Source organism: Haliaeetus albicilla, chromosome 18 (genome assembly GCF_947461875.1).
Source record: "Haliaeetus albicilla chromosome 18, bHalAlb1.1, whole genome shotgun sequence".
Lineage (NCBI taxonomy): Eukaryota > Metazoa > Chordata > Aves > Accipitriformes > Accipitridae > Haliaeetus > Haliaeetus albicilla.
Window position 1 is genome coordinate 13,598,241 of NC_091500.1, and position 21,883 is coordinate 13,620,123.

At 37.4% G+C, this 21,883-nt stretch overlaps 1 protein-coding gene across 1 annotated transcript; it reads right to left on the minus strand.

Moving 5' to 3' along the window:
- Positions 1-305: 305 nt before the first annotated feature.
- Positions 306-20,671, minus strand: DDX1 (DEAD-box helicase 1). Its single transcript, XM_069805775.1, has 26 exons — positions 20,555-20,671; positions 18,507-18,558; positions 17,468-17,531; positions 16,737-16,766; positions 16,362-16,458; positions 14,757-14,804; positions 14,521-14,604; positions 13,539-13,622; positions 13,028-13,104; positions 11,748-11,820; positions 11,556-11,632; positions 10,534-10,648; positions 9,877-10,015; positions 8,784-8,844; positions 7,520-7,618; positions 6,735-6,824; positions 5,972-6,160; positions 4,846-4,897; positions 4,270-4,416; positions 3,469-3,560; positions 2,822-2,894; positions 2,305-2,377; positions 2,144-2,186; positions 1,825-1,920; positions 942-1,062; positions 306-631 (listed from the first exon to the last, which is right to left on the minus strand). The coding sequence occupies exons 1-26, from the start codon at positions 20,568-20,570 to the stop codon at positions 501-503; spliced, it is 2,223 nt and encodes a 740-aa protein (XP_069661876.1). The 5' UTR covers positions 20,571-20,671; the 3' UTR covers positions 306-500.
- Between the last annotated feature and the right edge of the window lie 1,212 nt (positions 20,672-21,883).

Here is a 21,883-nt window from a genome sequence, read left to right on the forward strand (position 1 = left end):
TAGGATAACCAAGAGCTTCAAATACAGACTTCAGGAAGTTTTTTTTTTTTCTTCAATATCTTAAATATAAAGAGCTGTCTGAATATGGATGCATCTTTAAAAAGCCCAGCATTAAAAAAAATAAATCTAAGTACACAGCTAGTTAAGTAATTTTAACATATATTCTGCAAAGAAAAGGATTAAACTCTCCTTCTTCCAGATTTGCTTAAATATACTTGTATTTTCAATAAATAAAAAAAGCTATGCAAAGAATGATTCTTCAAATTAATCCTCCAGGCAAGGCAAAAGAAGAGCAAAAGAAACCATTTCATCTTCAACTTATTTTATTTATCAAGAAAACAGCTAACACAGACTTAATGCTGAACACACTGTTCATCATGCAATAAGTATATTTAATTTTAATCCTTTTCTAACTACTGCTATTCAGAGACAGTATGGAATTTTTGTATTTGCAGGGTAGAGCATTTATTAACTCAAGCCTTGTCTCAAGTGTGGCACAATCAGAATGTTCTGAACAGCTGGTTCGGAAGATAGCCAAGATGCAAGAAAGATGTCTGAGCCTCCTTTTCAAGGGCAGCCAACTCTTGTACTGTAGGTGCCAGAATATCCACATGGCCTTTATACAGTCCACCTGCCAAAAGAGACTCAATCTAAATGATGTGTTCAAAGCCATTCTTCAGCAGAACTAATAATGCTCAACCACAGTCATTCAGAAAGTTAAAATAACTTTGTTAGCTTCTTAAGAAAAAAAAGGCACAAACAAAACACACAGGCATACACACACTTTCATCACTTGCAAACCATAGACTGCATGTAACAAATGCAGAAGACAGCAAAGAACTAGCAGGGTTTTTTAATCTATCATTCTGTAGTTATACAGCAGACAACCAAGAAACTGAGCATTGCATAGCAAGGTAAGTCAAGAGGAGTTCATTGCTTACCACCCAGAGCTCTTTTCTGCCCATATGTAACTTTCCCATCAAAATCATCTACTGGTACTTTTATGTCTGGTTCAACTTGGGCAATAGTGCAGTTTAAGTGTTCTTCAATCTCCCCCAGCAACTTTAAAAAAAAAAAGTCTTAAAGTACTCTTATGGTCCAAGACTTCAGTCAGACTAGTGTTCTGAACAGTCACATTCAAGAAGTTTCAACAGGAACTGAACAGAAAAAACAATTTGGGCACAGATACCAAAGACTAACACATTTTCTGCTCAAATGGACTACACAAGTTCATTTCCAATCTCAGTATTTCTTTATCCTACCTAGAACCTTTATTTTACATACTACCCTACTTACGAGTGGGGCTACTTTATTATAAAGAGCTCACAGTGCAAGCTTACTTTACCACAGATGATATATTATACAACCTTCTTTAATGTAGAAAGAAGGGAAGCACTGTGAATTTAACAAGCATTCATACTTGGTATACAAATCCCAAGGAAAATGTACGAAGTAACACACTAATTCTAGGTTAGAGGAACAACAGTTTTAAGTTACTTACAATTTAGCAACAAACCATCTAAACAAGAATATTTAACTAACATCGTGTAACTCTTAACAGCATTTGATTAGGAAGACTACAGAAAAGCTGAAAATAAGACTCCAACAGAATTGGCTGGGAATATTAAAAGAAGCTTTTATAATTAAAGAAATAACTTCTAGAAAGTATAACTTGCAAAGTCTTCTAATTTCTTCTTCAAATGGAATCAAAGGTTATAAACACCCTAAAACTAGCTTTGTACTTCAACTACCCAGCTAAAACAAGAACTATGTTTCACAGTCTTTTAGAGGAATTAGAACATTCTGGTTAAGGAAAACGATTACCTGCATCTCATTGTACCATATGGTACAACCTCCTTCTTCCTTCAGTCTAGTATTGTAACACCCTTTTCCACGACTACTGCATACATGATACCAAACCTAGAAATACAGGAAAACAACTTCTAAACTTTGTGAAATTTTAGTACATCCACTTTGATTAAATATAGCATGAAAAAGAACTCAGATACCTATTTAAACTCCCTTTCAATTAAGCAAGAACGAACAAGCAGTTTTCCAATACAGTATATTAAAGTCAGACATCAGCTGTGGATGGAACTTCAGTAAATAACGTCTGTTCAATTTTGCTTTGGAGTATAATTACCTTTTCTTTCTCTTTTGCCACGAGGGAGATTGCCAAACCCATCCTGTAATATTAGGGGAGAAGGGAGAGAGAGAAACGTATGCCAATAACTATTGCCAACTTACAAAACAACAACAAAAAATATCAAGAAAACATGGCAACTACTCTGAATACATACATACCTCTCAGCTCTGCCTACTCTCCCAATTCGATGAACATAGTTCTGCTTTTCATCAGGGAGTGTGACATTGATAACTGTAAAATACACACAAAGAATACAAGTTTGTTTTTTTTTTTAAATACACAAGATCACAGATCAGACACCTAAAATAATGATTTTGATTGCTGCAATCCCTCTCTTTAGCCCACATACATTACGTTGTATTACAGCAGTTACAGGTGTCATTAGCTGCAATACCTACACTTAAGGCTTCCACTATAAAACTGCTTTTTCCATGATTACTTTTTGACAAGAGTGGAAAAAACAAATGAAGAATCCCTAACAATGCAGAACATCATCAGGTATTGAGAAGGTATGGTGAAAAATCAAATTAAAAGTTGCCTAGTTCAAGCCTTTAACATCTACAACTTTTTAAAATTAACCTGTAAGTCATATACCTGTTCGCACTAGCTGACAGGACTGCAAATATATTGAAGCTATATGCAATTCAATAGCTTAGTTTAAAAGTTATATCTTACCATATGGAACACCATGAATATCAATTCCTCTAGCAGCAACATCTGTGCAGATCAAGAAACGGACATCTCCTCTCTATGAAAACATAGTTAAAGAAGTATTGTGCTAAGTAAACCAAAGAAAACCCCAGGCAATGAAACATTAGTCCTTTGCATTTACTTCACCTTGAAGTGTCACTGTACATTTAGGAACACTTCAAATAAAGCTCTTCCACAGTGCAACAGTGAAAGTTTTTGAACATGAATAGCTTGGTCAATTTACATCCTTATTTCTTTCCCCAACAGCATGAAGCAAGTATAAATTGATGAATGACTTCATCAAAACCAAACTGTCTAATATTTAAATAACGTTTTTCTTTTAATATTTAAGAACCAAAGACTTTAAAAAACAATGTAATCTGTTACAGAGCTCAAATTTAGGTTTTATTTAAAAGTAAGCCCGCTTGTCCTCTCATTGAAAACTCACAAAGGTCATATTGACTGACAGTATGGATTTTCACCTAAAAAAACTGTGCCTCAGAATTTTCGGAAGTGGGTCATAGGGCATTTGAATGCAATTTAATTTAAATGGAGAAGTAGCAACACAAATTAACATATGATTTCAGATATTGGGAAATGAGGGAAAAGCCTTCAAGAATCTGCTGCATCACCTTAAATCTTTCCAGGTTTTGTTTTCTTTCTTGAGGTTTTCTGTCACCATGCAGACAGACACATGAGAACTGATGTCCTTTCCTGTCAGGGCCTGAAAGAGTTGCTAGGCATTAATAACATCATATGTAAGTTATGACACAACACCATAGAGAACTGGTAAAAAGTACATTATGTGGGCCAAAAGTCTTGCCTCAGGGCAATTTCACTTATTACCAATTAACAAACTTCTAATTACTGATACAGGCATTGAAGAAAAACAAGACAAACAGTTAAACAAGCACCTTTCCTCCCCCCTCCCCAGAGGAGGTCTGTGCAGGCATGTCTCCTCACTCCTGCCTAGTCTAAGCTCTCCTTGTTTCTCCAAACGTGCCTTCACCCTTCTCCTCACTGCCCCCTGTCAGTGTCCCCCTGTGCTTTCTCTCACATCTCCTTCAGCGTGCGCTTTTGTACAAACACATTTCTTCCTGTCTCCTGTCCCAGCAACCCACTTATACATGTTTCAGCAGAGGCACCATATACTCTTTTCATTGGTTCAAATTTTGGTACACAATAGGTTGTTTCCAGCCATTTCAGAGCTGTCTGGAACAAGTACAGGGCAGTTCATTGCTTCCTCCCACAAAGGCCGCCCCTGTAGCTCCCTGCTACCAAACCCTGATTTTTAATGCCCAGTCAGTATGTCAAAAAAATTAAGCACAATTTTATCTGTGTGGCATCCAAGTATCAGTGACCTCCATCATACAATTTTGGCTTTGAAATAAACAAGAAAGTGAGCAGAGTAAGGTTTTTGTGAAAAATATTACCTCCACCCTGTTGGATGAAGTACTGCTCCATATTGTCACAATCTATTTTAGTCCTACAGAAAATAATTGCTTGATCCATCTTGTGTTCTTTGATTGCCCGAACGGTGTATTCTCCTTTCAGAATTTTAATAGCTTCAGACCACATTTCTATGTAAAAGTAAAGAAGTTATTTGACTCAAATTGTTTAAAAATATGAATAGCCTTTGAACAGCACACATTTAAAGTTCTCTCTAGCCTTTCGGCACAGTTAAACTTTTATGAGCAGAACAAGTAAGCTAGACCTTCAGTTTTTTCTTCTGCCCCCCCCCCCCCCATGCTCCGCTGCTCTAAGGGGTTTCAGTTTACTTATACATACCAACACACACTTGTTGTTTACATACCTGCAAAATATATATTCAAGACTTTATCTCTCCCCTCTACTTACAGAAACACATCTCTTCACAACTACCAAAATGTAGAAACAAAAATTTGGAGGAACATGACTCAAGGCCAATATCTACCATAATTTAGCTTTACTTCATAACATTTACAAAGGATTATTTCACAAGCTATTACTTAACTAACGTTGCTGATTACCTGGAGTGTTAGCGCCAGGTCGTGTATTGTCTTTTGCATGTACTTCATCAGTCTACGAAAAAAACAAACCAACCCCACCGCAAGTCATTAGTCCACACTTTACAGAAAATACTTAACTCCATTAACTTATAATTAGCAAGAAATAAAATAAAGTTTAAAAGTAATCTTAGCATTCTGTTTTCCCACCAGGCAACCTAATCTACCTTTAGCTAAAGAAGTCTTGAGTGTAAGCACACAAAACTTGTTCATAAAAAAAGGACAATAAAATTATTCATGTAGACACTGGATAGAAACCACCTTTGAACAAAGTGATGAATTAAAAACCAAAAATAACCCCCCCTCCAACCTGAAAACAATGTACCATAATCATGGCTAAATCATACAAACACAGTTGTTCCTTATCTTCTTCCCTATGCTAAGCTGAAACAGATATAAACCTAAAACCCAAGAGAAATAAATTCCTGCTAAGACTTAATGAAAAGGCTCTAACAGACCTAACAAAGGGAGGTTCCACAGACAACGAGGGGTTAAGAAAACCTATCAATTGTAACTGCATAAGAGTTGGCGAGAATGATATACAGTCCCAGGTTATTCAAAACTCAAAAACTAAAGAATTCAACAACCACCACCTCCTCACAGGAACAGGGGTCAGGTTAATGCAGAATTTAAAGTGGAGTCTCAAGTGTAGTCCGAGATGAAATCCATCCCTCTAAAAATTGCTCATCTCACATAGGTTAGAGACAAAACTACTTTACAGAATGATCTATGTTGAAAAGTTTAATTCTTCCTGTTCAATCAGAAAAGACAGGTACTAACTACAGTTAGGCCACAGACCATTAGCTGTGAAATGAGTGAAAAAGCAGCACAGTGCCATTGTTCTCTAGCACAAATCAGAATGTTACTCTGTCAAGATCTTCCTCAATCATGTTTGTAAGACTCAGCTGTTCAGAAACAGTGTTACGGCATCATCAATATCATGATGCTGACTACCCTGGAACAAACCATTTCAGATAGACGAAGCTGTTTCAATAGCTTGCAAAGATCCTGCAACATTAGGCCCCGATTCTGAAAGTTAAATAAGTAAACATGGGCAAACAATCTTAGTTTTCACTTATAGACCACTTACTCTGATATGATTCTTGCCAAGCCTTTCCCAGAGTTTGTCAGCTTTTGGATTTACAAGCACAACTACATGGTGTACAGTTTCAGGGACAGAATCTTCTCCTTTCAAATCAACCCAGGTGGGAAAATGCATGATCTTCTCAGATAGTTTTTTCACATCAAAAGAATGTAGTGTTGCAGAGCACACAATCACCTGAGGAGAAGGCAGCTGTATGAATACCACTGAAGATAGATTCTCTGAGCAAAAAAAGTCAGAGTAGAACTGGAAGAATGTTATGTAGTTGAATAGCATAATGTAGCACAACAGAAACAAGTCCCTGACTGGCCTTCCTCATCACAGGAACCACCCAGCTGATGAGAGTCAAGACAAAAAATAAGTTACTTAACTATTCTCTTACAAAAACCCAATCATGTAAGAGGAAGAAAGCAGAATTACTGAGAGCTGATGAATTAAGATTATTAAAGCATTAGAAATCATAATGTATGTAGTCACTCTTTTCAGATGGGTTTATTCTAAATAACTCAAATACTGCTAAACACTGGGCTTCAAGATCTAGGATCCTAAAAATACATATTCACAGGCAATTACTGAACCCAATGAAAAAGTGTTAGATTTGGACAAGAGGTATAATAAACTCTACTTCAAAGAAGCATGTTCCATGCCATGTAATAGTCAACACTCGAAAGCAGTACACACCACAAAGAACCTCCAAACAAAACCCAAAAACACCACAAAAAAACCTGCAAAACAGGAACAAATTTTATACCTGAAGTCTCTTTCCATCTGAAGTTATCTGAGGAATTTGACTGTGGATCCTGTTTATGAAATCTGAATAACCTTGGAGGAGAAGGCCATCCTACATGGGATTAAAAGAAATAAAGCTGCAATTCTTACTTCTTATTTCTCAATCTATACACTTCAGTTAAATAAGCAATACACTTGTGGTCTCAGAAGTTCTGTCTTTCAATTAGCTGGACAGGTCAATGCCTGGCTGGGATGTTATTACTAAGGAAGGAAAAAAAGTAAAAATTTGGAGTATTTACAAGCACGGCTGCTGTGCTTCACAAGAAATTTAACATCTGTCTCAGCAGCTTCTCCTAGCTAATACCCCAAGGCAATCCATCTTCATTAATATTCTGTTGTACTATAACAGATCAGAGAGAGGGGCACTCATTTCACAGCATATTGACTACAGCATTCATTGGCTTCAAGACCTGCTGGGTAATCAAAAAGGCTTCTCTCATCTCTGTCCTTTCAAGTTCCCTGTACAGTGACCAGGACAGACTTCACTACCTTGTGAATACAGCCCAAAATACATTTCTCTATCATAAAAAATTCCAACAGCTTTACCAGAGGCTACAAAGGAAAAAAAAATATCTAAGTTACTATGGTTACAAACAACAAGAAGATTAAACTGAAATAGTCTATAGGTAGCTAATTGTTGTTCCACTGAAGTACCAAATGGTACAGAACAATGATGTTTCACTCTTTTAGGAAATGTCATACTGCATTAAAGAACAGAACTGAAGTTTCACTTAGTTCTCTACTTACAGCTTCATCCAGAACCAGGAATCTAACTTGAGATAAATTAAGCTTTCCTGTTGAGACCAGGTCATCCAGTCTTCCAGGAGTTCCAACAACAATATCCACCTATGAAATATACAGGGAGCATGAATTGGTCCCGTAACTAACTAGAGGCATTACCAGCTTTGTCTATATTTAAGATTGAGACAATTATCAGTATGAGGCCTTATTTTCTATTAATCACAACTTCATAGAATCCTAGAGTAATTTGGGTTGGAGGGATCTCTTCCTGAGGTCATCTGGTCTACACTTCCATCATCACATGCAAATCAAGGACAATTTCCAAGTTGCTTTAGGTAGTTGTCCAATAAAATTTTCAGTATCTTCAAGGAAAGAGGTCCCACAGCCTCTCTGGGCAACCTGCATTTTGATTCTACTGCCACTTCATTAGCAGTCTGCCTTAGGCAGGAAGCCTTCTCTTACTTTGGGAAGTGTTGTGCCCCTGCTCTATTCTCCCCTCCCTCACCCCCCAAGCTGTGTAACTGTTACCTGAAGCCAACAAACAGATATGTTTTTAAATGGGGATAAAATAAATTCAATTTTTCTCACTGTGGAAATATACATATCAAGCCTATCAGCTATAGAAATAACTTTAAGATTTTGCCAGATGGAAGTGTTCACCGTCATGAATTTAGCATTCACATGAAAGTCTAGCAATCTTCCAGTTCAAGCCTGCTTAGGAGAAAATCTGTATTTTGGCAGCTAGAATAACTGAAAGAATTATCAATAGTGATGTGGCCTTCCTTCCAAAAGTGAGGTTCCAAATAAAAAAAATGACTACGCTATCCCTACAGCATGACTGAAGTGATTGTACATCCCATGCTGCTGAAGCTAGACCGGTTCTTTCTATGCAGGACTGGTTTATGGTGTAGGTTGACCCTGGTAATTGCAGACCAGTTTTATTCACATAAACGTGAAGCAGAAGTTAATAGGAAAACTGTCTTGTTAGTTAAGGACAAATGGCAAAAATTACACTTTTATTTGAAAATTTTCAGAAGTACTTAGGCTTCAACAGAATTTGACCAAGTACTATAAGCATTTGTATTGACAACTGCCATGGAAGTAAAGCAACAAATGCTAGACCAGTGCAACAGAAGCTTGCTATCAACTGCACCATTTCTTTTTATCAGGTTTATAGGAGTTACAAGAAGCACCATTAGTATTCTCTAGCAACATCATGAGTTATTCAGAACCCAAACTATTAAATCATATGAACAAAAATAGAACTTACTCCTTGTTCCAGTACAGAGAGTTGATCTCTTGCAGCAACCCCACCAATAATCAACAGTTCCCTAAAATTACATAACCATATTTTGAAATTTGCTGATTTATTATATTCAGAAGATATATTAAGCATCTGGCTGAAGATTAATTCTTTTATCAGTAGTTTATTATTAACAGCTCTGAACAGTAACTTTTAAGAAAAAAAGAATAGGAAAAAAATTTAAAACTAATCCCTTCACACATAGGGTATTGTATTTTAATCCAAGCAGCAAAAATTTTGTTACCAAATTGTATTTGAATTTGATTACTTTATTGCTGTTGTACTACACACATTAACATCTTAAACAACTTCATCTTAAAAAAGAATCTGTTCCTTAAAAATCTCAAACGTACATTAGTTTAGTAAGTTTCCTGTGTTCTTGAAAACTAGAAATGCAAATAACAGTAAACTAAACGAATCTTACATCATAGCTTGCCTCTCCCCATTGCTACTCCCCTTCAATTCTAGTAAAAGCACTCTTGTAAACTGACTGTTTAGAATACGGAGACACTTGTTTAAGTTTTATAAGCACAGCCAAAAGAGTAACAACTTTAGATCAAAGTAACTTGTAGACTATTCACTTTTCAGAACTGCATGCCCACACTAATCACTGCAACAATAGTCCTGCAAGTACCCTAATGTAAACAGAGCAGACCTTGTATATAACTATTTGTTGGAGACAAAAAACAAACAAAATGAGGGCAAAGGAAGTGGTGGGCACAGGAAGATGCTCAGAAAAGAAGGGCAGTAAGCAGATGTGCTTTTCTTTATCAAAGGTGTATGATACTTAATGTTTTTGGCTTTTTTCTTCAGAGGATTAAACAGATTTGTCATACCACAACAATGTAGTCAATAGATGAAACACATCAAAAAACCCCTAACTAGTCTGACTGTAGCTGAAAAGTCAGAAGGTTGGTTGGTAGCAGATATTATAGAGGCTATTATCAGTAGCACTGCAGATTAAGGTCCACTTAGCTACAAAGTGGAACACCCTCTACCCCCCTGCAAGTCATGTCTCTGGACAGTACCATAAATACAATTATAACAGATGTACTGTTACCTTAATTTGGGATTATCAACATATTTTTTGAACTGCTTCACATTGTTCAAAGTTTGTTCTGCCAGCTCTCTTGATGGCTCTACAATCAATGCTTTCGGAGCATTTGGAAGGTTCTGTGTTTGAACCACTTGTGCATTTCCTAAGTGAAAAAAAATATGCTATTAAGACAAACTACATTCCTATCCCAGATTTTTTTACTGGAAACAAACTTGGATTTTCTACTAATAATCTAAACCCTTATGATTCTAAGTGCTCCATTAATGGGTGATGTTATTACTCACTCAATGATGAATAGCTTCAGATTAATATTCAGAGATTACAAGTGAATCTTGCCATGATAGTGGGTATACTGGCCATGCAGCATAATTAATTTTATCGCAGAGCTTACACACATACTCAACAGCGTCATCTTAAAAAGAAGTAACTTAGCTGAACTTCTCTTTATCTGATGCATTTCTAAATTCAAAATGTTAGAGTATTTGTGGTTTAAGATGAAGAAAATTCGGAATACTTTAAAAAAGTACTACTATTGCTACCAGTAAGATCATTGTACGATATCCATTGAATACAGCAGTAATGAAGCAATTATGTGATCAAAAGAGGTACTATAACAATATCTGAATATATTACTGAGAGCAGTTTAAAAATCTAACCTACCTGAGTGTTGTGATTTTACAACATTACCATCGGGAGCCTTGCAAAGACCAATATAGCCATCTTTTGGTGGAAACTTGAAATCTTCTTCACCAAAATTGAATTTCAATTCAGCATTCTAGATTTCAACAAAGTTGTGTCATACAGACAGATTCAAGAGACCACATAAACTAAGAAAAAATTCCATAATTAATTTCCTCATAAGAAACCAGCCAGATGAGGAAGAGCAGAAGGTGGTGTTTTCTCCCATCTTACACATTCCCCTCCCCAAGCTGTCTAAAGCCTGCCGGACATTTTGTGTGTGGTTCTAGCTCTTAAAACTCTTTTCTTCTACATCAAAATACTCCCATGTTTACAGATACATAGGAAATCGTTTTTGAACTTTTATGTTCCATTCATTTTTCAATGACAAACCACAATTAAAAAAAACATGGTGGGTGGGTTTTTTTTTTTTTTTTGTTGGGTTTTTTGTGGGGTTTTTTTGGGTTTTTTTTTTTTTTTTTTTTTTTTTTTTTTTTTTTTTTAAGACTTGTACATTTCTCTGACCACCAAAACATTTTGCTAAAATCTTTACTCAGTAAGAGATCACCCCAGAGAGACTAACTCCAGAAAGATATACTACTATACTACGGTAATGTTACTTGAGAATAAACAAAAACAGGAATTTTGGCACTTTCAAGTTATTTGCTTATATCTGTTGAATCACAGTATATCAAAGTTTAATACAGGCAAGATAGCACTGGTATTAGGAATTAGTTATCCATGCTCTTCTACCCTTATATTCAAGTTTCAGTATTTAAATTTGAATTTAAACATTTGATATTTAACTTGAACGGTACTTGTCAAAGCTAACACACCATGGTGACCACTCCAGTACTGAAATACTAGTAGACTAAAGGAAACAGAGTATGCAAGCACAACTACAGTAATTGTAGATGGCTATACAAGTTTTATACATAAGTAGTTAGCTACCAAAACTAGAACAGTTTTAATGATCTTGTACATCTGTGATACTCCTAAATTACCTTCAGTACACAAGCTGCAAAAAGTGCTTGGTTCCTTATGTGTGGTGGGATTTCAAACGCAAGGCCAAGGTCCTTCCCTGAAAGCAGAGTTAGTTCAGTCAGACTCTGCATGTGTGTGCATTCCTCTCCCTGCCTCCCCCCCAGCACAAGCATCCCAATAAAATGCCAAAGAAGAAAGTGAGTAAAACTTACCATTTTTGGAAAATTTTATTTGTCCTTTATCTATATCTAGATAACACCCAATTGTATCATGCATAGTGAATTCCTATAACAAAAAGACGTTTGTGAAGCTAAGAGATTGTGTTCAGAGTATTAAGAAAACCTAGTGCTTACATTCTGTCAACTTTTAGTTTTCCCACTTCTCCCTACTAAATGCTAGTTTTTGAGAGAAACAAGTTCAATTTATTCCAGTAATACTGCTCTAAATAGCATACATATTTTTATTTGATTACAAATCTTCAGTAAACTGCCCAATTTATCTTAGATATTTAAACATTAATTGCTGCTTTAAATTTACTTTAAAACCAAACACTTCAACAATGATAAATTCAAGTAATTTACCTGGAAATATTCAGCATTATGGAAAAGTGTATTAATCATGCATTTATTAGCCAACGTAAATCTAAGCTTAGAGCACTAAACATGGTAACAGAAACCTATTTTTGACTATGTAAAAATACTAACTCTTGCATGAGGTACTATAAGCATGTTGTGTATACTTAAGTTGTTCATTTAAATATCCTGAAATCTGTTCATTGTAAAGGTATTCAATAGAATCTGTGTATTATAAAGTGCTTCTAATTCAACAGCTCAGAAGTCACTACTATAAAAAAAACTACAATAGTAATAAAAGTTGCAAGTTTTATGGCATTGAGAGTTCATCAATACCACAAAAAGACTTGAGTTTCTGCTGTATTATTCATGTTTATATAAATTATGCTTAAACATCTGAACTCTTGACTGGCACACTACACAAAAACCACCACAGATATTCCTGGTAATCTTCAGAAGTGTACATTAAGATAACAGTTCTAATGACAAACCCAACTCAATAGCCAGAAATAGAGCGTGACTAACTACATCTTATTAGCATTTAAGTATGTGTTTTGACATATTAGAGAGCTGTGTGATTAATTCTACTGTAACTACCAATAAACAGGATACAATGCCCTCACTTAAGACATTCACCAAGGTACACAGATGGTTGGTGGTGTTCAAGCTAAGAATGAAATAAGTAAAGAAATAACTTCAAGAGATCAGTTAAACTCTAACCATTTATTTGCAGTCTAGCCACAATCATAAGCCTCAAGCTGGTAACTGCTTTTGTTAAACCTGTTAGTATGCTCCTATCCAAAAATGCTTCAATGTTCCATGGTACTTCTGACCAGTGACCTTCCCTTAAAAGTTAGCACTATTATGAAAGACAGTTGATTGTTACAGCACAGAACCAACATGAAAAACTTCAAGCTTACCTCACCATAGCTGTCAAATTGCTTGTTGTGAGATTTCTTACCAGTGCCACCAAAGCCAAAGCCAAATTTATCAGTCCCTGAAGACAAGACAAAGTACAGCTTTTCATCTTTTGGTTCACAGGTTACATTTTTTCCCCTTTGTATCGGTAAATGAAACATCTAACTCTAGCATGTAAAAAAATACACAGTGCTAACTAAAGACTTCTAGCTTTGACATATGCTAAACTAGTATTTTTGTACCAGTACATTTATTGATTTTACTAGTGTCCAGTCATCATCTTTAAAAAACTGAAATAAAAAGGGAAAAAGTCACAAGAGACAAGAAACATTGCCACCACCTAAACAGATTTCCTCTTAGAGGAAGAACAACATTTGTATAAAAAGTTTTAAACTACCTGATATTGATATCCTTCCCAAGGAGCCCATTCTCTGCAAGACTAGAACAGGACTCCAGCCATTCCATGTGAATATGAAAACTGTCTATGGGATCCTTCTTTTGAAGGAAACTCACCCAAATCTAGTGAAGCCTGCATAGTTGACCAACCAACTCTGCACAAGCCTTGGTCATGACAGGAAACTTCATAGTAGTATTTCCCTTTAAAAGAGAAAGAAAGGATCAATTTCATCAAGGTGGTTCAGTGTGGCTACTTCCAAGACCATGCAAGTCTAACATTTCCACCCCTGCTGAAAGTATCAAAATCCCCTACTGTGTTAGTGTGAAAAGGCTCTGTGGGTACCTACGTATGTAATGAAGAAACAGATTATCTGAGAACAGCAGGCAAAACAGAAGTACATGCTGAGAGGTAGCGTGTGAAAGGCTTGAAAGGAGTGATAAGCTAGAGAGACTAGTGGTTCTATTGAATCCACAAGAAATGATAAACTCAGAATACCAGAGGTCTGCCAAATCAGTACAAGACCAGCAGCATGCACTAGCATCAACAACTGGTTGTGTAACTTGAACCACATCCAACTGGCTGCTACGTACAGACTGACTACAGGATTATCTGCACACCTGATGAAACAAGACTGCTAGAGGATCTTCCTGAACACCCACCTAGAACCACTGGAGTATCAGTATGACTCTGCTTCTGAGTAAAGAGTTGGGGTTGGCCTCTCAACTGTTACTCCAACCACATTACCATGAAATTTGTGCATGCGTCTGTGTGAAGTGTGTGAGGAAACAACTGGAAGTGCGAGTAGCTACTTCCTATTAATAACACCTTAACAAAATATGTTCTAATGAGTACTGGTTATGATTCTGTCTCCTCTGACTCAATCCCCTATCAGGGAAAAGGCTAATTTACAACACAAGGAGAGCAAAACAGAGGTATTTGTCATTCCAAAGTCTTCAGTGAGTAGTAAACTGAGTAATGGCACATTTGCTCAGATGGATAAGTTTTCAATACAACCATCTATATTAACAATGAGTGACAAGCAGGCATTTCAGTTGAAACTTCTAGAAGAGTCTCCAAAATACATGATTTTGTGTCTACCTTTAGTCACGCCTCTAGTTGCTCTGCATCCATGCCATTCTTTTACCTCTCTGCTTTGACAACACAAACCGTCTGATCCAATTGCTGAAAATTGCAAGACAGTCTTAGTTAAAGAAATTGTCTCTCTAACTGCTTTTAAAAGAATTTTTCATGCATACTTTCTTGTAGTTTATTCTTTTTTTTCACCAAATGAACATTTTCAAATGAACATTTAAAGCAGCATTAGGACAACTCACCAAAAGCTGATCCTCTATCATACGGGTTCATTTGCCATTTATTGAGCACTAAATTTGAAAGACAGCAACAGAAGAAGCATTAAAACAACAAGGAAAGGCTGAAAAACTCAAATTGGAAATTCACATTGGCTCTACAGTGTTTGGCTTAATTTTCTGGAGAGACAGCTTTGTTCCAATGCAATTCATATGAGGTCAAAGCGAAGGCCTACACTTTGAAGGAGGGGCAGGGATGCATAACGCAAAGGTATTCTATGAAAGTTTAGATTATTCCATTAAGGAGAGCACAGATTAAGTTACTTAAAAATACAACTGAAAACAATGAAGACATTTATAAAGCAAGCCAGAGTTCTACATAATCACAATCAAATTCAGCTAGAAAATATCCAAAACTACATTACGAGCAATAAGTTCGAAATGTATTTGCTATTTCTGTTCCAAGTTTACAGTAAGATATTTTTCAGGGTATTAGTTAAAATGTCATTACTGGAGACCTAAGATACATGCACCTATAGCACATAAAATGTCTGACTTCATTTTTCATATGCCCAACAACATGTTGCAATAAAGTCCAGAGGTTCCACAATATAAGGTTATTTTTGTAAAGCTAGACGCCATTTTAATTAGGATTACTGAATGCATTTACATTACATTATTTCAAGGAGGTTTTGGGGTTTTTTTGGTTTTGTTTTTTTCTGTTTTTTTTTTGTTTTGTTTTTTTTTAAAGTTGACTATACTGTCACCACTGTAACAATAGTTAGTTATAACACAGCTGAAAGATGAGAACTTCTGTAACACGTCAGACTGTTTTTTTGTGCAGCTACTGTCACTTACATAAATCTCAATATATAAACACCACAGACTGGACATGGTTACTAGCTTTCAAGCTGCAAGCTTATTTAAGCAGATGGGTAATAGACCCTCAAATACTGTGAGAGTATTATCATGGTTACAGTTCATTCCATATCAGTGGGTTCTGGCCCTGTGCATTTCCTACTCAGTTCAATGTTTACTAGTTCAGATCTGCAGCAACTCAAGATGTTGTTATTCAACTTTCAAATCTAGCTAGGTGCCAGAAGAAATGCAACAGCTTTATTCAGCACAGCAGAATTTAAAGACACACTACAGTGCTACCCCAACCACACAAAAATAAGTTTGAGCCTAGAAGAGCTTTCTGCTCAAGCTCACTTAAGAGGCAGCAACCAACTGTGTGGGGTCACTGCTAATGTCTCATCTATCCCTGCAATTGGAAGATTTTTTTTAAACTTTAAGCTGGACATGACTACCACATCTTGCAAGGCACTAAACTTGTATGGCTTTCAAAAATACACAGAAGAGCACGGTATGGATCAGGCAGCCTTAAGCAGAAGACAACGCGTGTTACTAAGACTGCAGTCAAACACAGCCCAGTTCTTCCCATGACCCCAGTGGTAAACTTATATTCACTGTTTTATAAAATCTGGGGTGACGATATGCTACTTACATTATCTCAAACAAAGGAAAAATACTTATCTAATGGCAAGTTAGGTTAACTTTACTTTGGGAGGTGCTGGAACTGACATGAATTAACAGTATTCCAAACTTGGAGTGTGACATGTAACAACTTACCTGCCCCACCAGTTTTAATAGTTGCTTTCCCTTTCTTGCCTTCCATCTGGTCCTTCAGCGTTTCATAAACAATCTGGATAACTGGAATGCTAAAAGCCTAAAATGGGAAGTTATTTTCATTCCATAATTTATACAGATATTTCCAGATATACAGTCAGCCTAGTTTTCAGGTGCAATACCCAGGGCCAGAAACACTTTAAGAAATGCTTACACATGTGTTTGTAAAGATCATTAATAATAAATGTTATAGATATGCTTAAATACGTATACAAACATATACACATTCTCTGTACATATGCATACACACAAGCACACACACCACCTCTCACCACTTAAAGACTTTTACTTTCTGCTAATTTAAGTTTGACTACTTACACCAGTTTTTCCACTCCCCGTTTCAGCAGCCTATAGGAAAAAAAATAAAATTAAGAGTTTAACCAGTTGCAACTTACACTGTAAGGACTGTTCAACCGTTCTATTTTAATAAACTAAGTTTACTTTCACTTCTGCATAATACAGAAAATCTTAGAGAGTAATGCCATTGCTTTACATAAACTACATGTGAATACAAACACGGAAAACCTTTAAAATAGACTTAAGGAAAAAAAGCTCCAAGTGCACCAGAAAAACTATCTATGTATGTCCAATTTCTGGAAGTGCTACAGAAGATTATAGGAAGCGTTACTTTGGTTACGGAATCAAGAACATAGAGATCCGCAAAAGACATGATGAACAAGGCATACTAATCTGGTATCTTCAAGGTTATTGATACTAAAGCATTTATTTAGGCAGTATCATGTTCCATGCAGATCTATGTCAGGTATTTACAACAAAAAGGAGAATAGATGAAATCAGATAGCTCTTATGGCAGTACCTGTCAAGTGGTCAAAAAAATAAAGCCTAAAAAGAATGAATCCCATCTACAAGAACAGTTCAAACACACTGGAAAGTAAAAAGAGGTTTCTCGCTGAAGAATATACTTTCTATTGAAGAAGGACAGGAGACCTAGTCTAACTATGAACACTTCTGGAAAGAAGGGAATTGACTGCACAAACAACAGTTAAAAGAATAGGCTTTCTACGAATAGGGCTACCCTGTATACATACCATAAGCACGTCACCACCTCCCAGGATCAGTGGGATGGATTCTGCTTGGATATCTGTAGGAAGACTACAGGAAAGAACACATTAACACAAATCAATGTTATCAGTAGAAAAAAAGGATTATTTTCTTATATGGGAAAGCACAGAAACCATGGCCATCTGCAAGATGGTAAATAGCAGGTAAATGTTATTCTTCCTGACTGGCAGCTAAGGAAGTGAAAAGGATTCCGTTTACAAGGAGAGCTTGGAACAGGAGATGTACCTTGAAAGTAAAACGCTGGTGGATGCAGTAGATTCAACTGTACCCTGACAAGAAGGCTACATCTCACATTACTATGCTAAACCACAAAAGAAACAGATTAATTATATATTCCCTGTTTTCCACTTCAAGTGAGTTTCTTTTAAAGCCGCTTACACAGCCCTCATTTACAAGATTCCTATTCAAACCTGGAAGAGAAAGTAAAGATAACTAAACATAACCAGCATTTTCGGACAATCACAGCTAATTAATACCATGCGTATGAGAAAACTACATACACTAAGATTGTCCATACTGATAACGTTCTGAATAACAAATCAAAACAAGCTCTGAAGTCGAATATTTTAGCCAAACAAGTAACAAAACCCAGGAAGAATTACTTTTGTGGAAGACTGATGCAAGCATCAACTCGAACACAAATTCAGACCGCAGTCTGGAAAACATTTACTAAACTAGCATCAATTATGCGATGGTATTTCATACAATAATCACACAATACATAATAAACAAATCAGAAGCACAAAGGCTTTTATCAAACAAACAACACTGAAGTATAAGCCGTCATGCTTTGCTTGTTCAAGTTTAAATGTTAGCACTGCAGTCACAATTTGTGTTCTTCAGTCATTCACACTAAAAAGAAGTCCATGAGATGCAGTAACAGTTAAGAGTAACAAAATGTATCTGCTTTGTTTTAATGTGACAGCAGAGGTGTTTTAAGCAGCATGTCATATATTGCTGAAAGGGAAATTAGGTTTTGCAAGGCCCAAATGCATTCCTACTTACAGCCAGTCCATCTCCTCCACTGCTTGAGCTATCTCAGGCATAACACCCATTTCTGTAAGGCAAGAAAAAAGGAACAAGCAGTGTTATTTCTCTCAACACAGCCCAAAAGATTTCCAAGTGTCAACACTTCCAACTACAAAAAAAAAAAAGCATTCTTTTTGGCAACAGCACACACAGGCTTCTCTATGGAACTGAAGTGATAGATAAGAAACATTCTCCCTTCCCCACATGCAGTTTTGACAGTTGTCCCCACTTATAGCGGAGTAAGTCAGGCATATACTAGGCACAGGGGCAGGTGCTGACATAGCAGCAAAACAAACACACTGGGAACTGAGTATCATTTCAAGGGCAAGGTACTTAACTTGGCACATTTAAGGAAACTGCCTATGCAAACAACAGGGAAGACTTTGTTAATCACAAATATCCTAACTCTCTCTACACTTGAGATGCAAACAGTTTTCAAAAAAAGAAAAAACATTTATAAGGACTCAAATTTGAGATGCTTAAGCTTCTTTTCACCAAATCTTGCCTTACACACTTAAAGCATGTATATTAACTAGACAATGTTTTGATTTTCATACAGTTACTAATCACATCCGGCTTTGAAAGGTTTTTTACCTAAATATCCCTTCTGGCAAACTCATATCGAGGTCTGCTGGTTGCACCTCAGACACAAGTTAAATATGAAGCCACATAATAATGTCTGTACGTTGATAAACAAATTCTATTTAAAGAAGAAAAAAAAAGAAATCTTCAGCTATACAATAAGGGCAAGAGGAAAGCAGATCTTAACCAACCCAAATGATGGTATTAGACCATCAAAGTAACAGTTTAGCTACTGGTTACCTTTTCAGGTGCATAGGGTCACTCTATATCGATTTCTTTAAGTATAAATATGTATCTTTCTAAAGGGAGCTTTTACATGCTAGCCTTTACCCTGTCACATGCTGGGTTTCACATTTTCCACACACATGTACACACACAGAGAGCTGGACTGACATATATGGATGTATGCAACCAGAAATTATTCTTCCATTTTCTTTAATATAAATGCTATAAGAAACATGTTTTATTTCTAACATGATTTCAGCAAGCTGTAATATTTTCAAGTGTTAGCCTGTACTCCTACAAAATTAGACAATATACATAAACAAAAAGCTTTTTCCATAGCAATAAAAATAGCTATTGATTGCAAACTCTATATAAATCCCTACATTATTTTTCCATGTTTAATATACTTCCAGTTCACACAGTTTAATTTGATATACAGCACAAGGGCTTAATCAAACAAGGTACTATAGCATTTTTCTCAACTACAACCAAACTAATCCTGCTGTCCAGCATCTAAACTCATCTTTAGACCTATGCAATAAGCTTTAGCATTCTCCCTCATGATTAGATCTAAAGAATTCAGTTAAAAGAAATAAAGTTAAAAAGCCTCATCTACATTAAAACTTTACAGTACCCTAACGTTGATTGGTCATCTATGTGTGCATGTATGTGCATGGGAGGGACAAACAGTGATGTTTCCTCCTCCCACAGGATTTTTTACAGTTTACACGCATATTTCAGACCACACCACAGAACAGAGCTACTCTTATAAAAACCAGTTATTACGCACTGCAACACAGAGAACAGTTATGAGGAGCCTCTTGTTACAGAAACCAGTCAGCCTGAGGAACGAGCCAGAGTCTTAAGCACCCCATTTGCCGGGTGCACGCATCCCACGCGTGCCCTGAAACCAGCAGAACCATTCTGACAACCGCTTCCGAAGGCCTGCAGAACCCCGAGGAGCCGGGAAGAGCACCGAGAGCCCCACAGGCCTCTCGACCTGAAGCTCGGTACGCGGTAAGCCGCACTCTACAGAGGGCCCGCACCGAGGGCAGGCCCGAGGAGCCGCGGACGCCGCTGCCAGGGCCCGCCCGCCGCCGGGAGACCGGGAGCCGCCACCCCCACAAGGCGCCGGCAGGTCCAGAGGCGCCAGGCTCTCCCGGCCCGTCGCTGCCGGCGGCAGAGCCGACAGCCACACCTGCCCCGGCACCACGTACCCGAAAACGCCGCCATCTTCGCGCCGCTGCCAAGCACCGCAGGGCGCAAGCGCCGGCCCCGTCCGCGGCTTTATGGCGCCGGGTGGGGGGCAGGAGGCGCCGCGCCGCGCGTTCCGCGGCGGGCCCGGCCCCGGGCCGCGGCCTCGGCGGCGGGCTCAGGCGCGGCCCTGCAGCTGACACACCGAGGGCGGAGTCGGAGCAGGAAATATTTTTCTTCTGGTGGCGGATTGCCAGCGTACGCTCAGCCCACCTGCTCACGATTTTACCACTGTTCTGAAAGCCCGGCGTGTTTTTTTTCCCCTGCAAATCAAAGCCGGAGTATGGCTGTGGTGCCGGGCCTCGTAGCTGCGGGTTCACGCAGGCAGCAAAGTCCCGAGAGCAGATAGTCTCGTTGACACCCGGGGTGACTTCTCTTTTAAACGCGAGATGTGTGTTTACAATGGGAATCTGCTTTACATTTGCATACAGCACTGTCATCTTTTCGTTGGTGTAATTCACGTTTGCATCGTTTTCTACAATAAACGTGCTTGGCAGAAAGTATTCAGGGTTTTATATGAACAAAAGTACCTTCACACACGGGTAACACACCGGTTTATTTTTTTAGACGTAGGTTAATGGGGATACGTGCTTCTCCAGTTTTTACAGAAGTTTCCCCAAATTCCACACAACCTCTTTCTAGGATAACTTCTAGCAAAGCAAAGTTAAAGGCAAGAATCTCTGGGGTGTTATTATAAAAAATAAAATTAGATTGTAAATGAAAAAATGTAGCTTCTACAGTTACACCACAAATCAATGGTGCGTTTGCCTGCTAAGTGGAAGGCACAGCATAAAATATTACCTACTGTTTTCCATCATGAAACACAACTTTAATCTTTTCTAAGGCCGACCTCAGCTACAGACACATCTGGTTCAAGGGCCAGATAAGCCACAGCATCTCCAACAGTGTAGTTCTCTTGACTACTGTGTGACAATTTGAGTACTGGTTTTGTCCTGGAGGTTTATTTCAAGACATTTTTTAAAACACTCGCTGAGCCCTACTGACTGCTGACTTACGCTGTAGAAACCAGGTGTTGTGCAGAGAAAAATACAGCAGGTATTTTGTATCTTTACTACCAGGCTGTTTGCATCACGATGGCTTCTCATATATTAGTAATTCCTTTGGGAGTATCTTCATTTGATGCGCATCCTTTCTTTCGCTATTATTTGCTATATCTTTCAATCATTATTTTGCTCGCTTTTGGATAAATGACAAATCCAATAATTTTTAAAGACACAGATATGAATAATCTACAGATTCAACCGTGATTCTGAGAAAATGTGTTTGTAGGC

What these genes read in the sequence shown, in the direction of transcription:
- DDX1 (XM_069805775.1), bottom strand. An exon ending in GTGGAGGAGATGGACTGGCT is followed by an intron (nt 17,532 to 18,506) that starts GTAAGTAGGAAT and finishes TCTTTCCTGTAG; the next exon opens with TCTTCCTACAGATATCCAAG. An exon ending in GCAGAAAAGAGCTCTGGGTG is followed by an intron (nt 632 to 941) that starts GTAAGCAATGAA and finishes CTCTTTTGGCAG; the next exon opens with GTGGACTGTATAAAGGCCAT.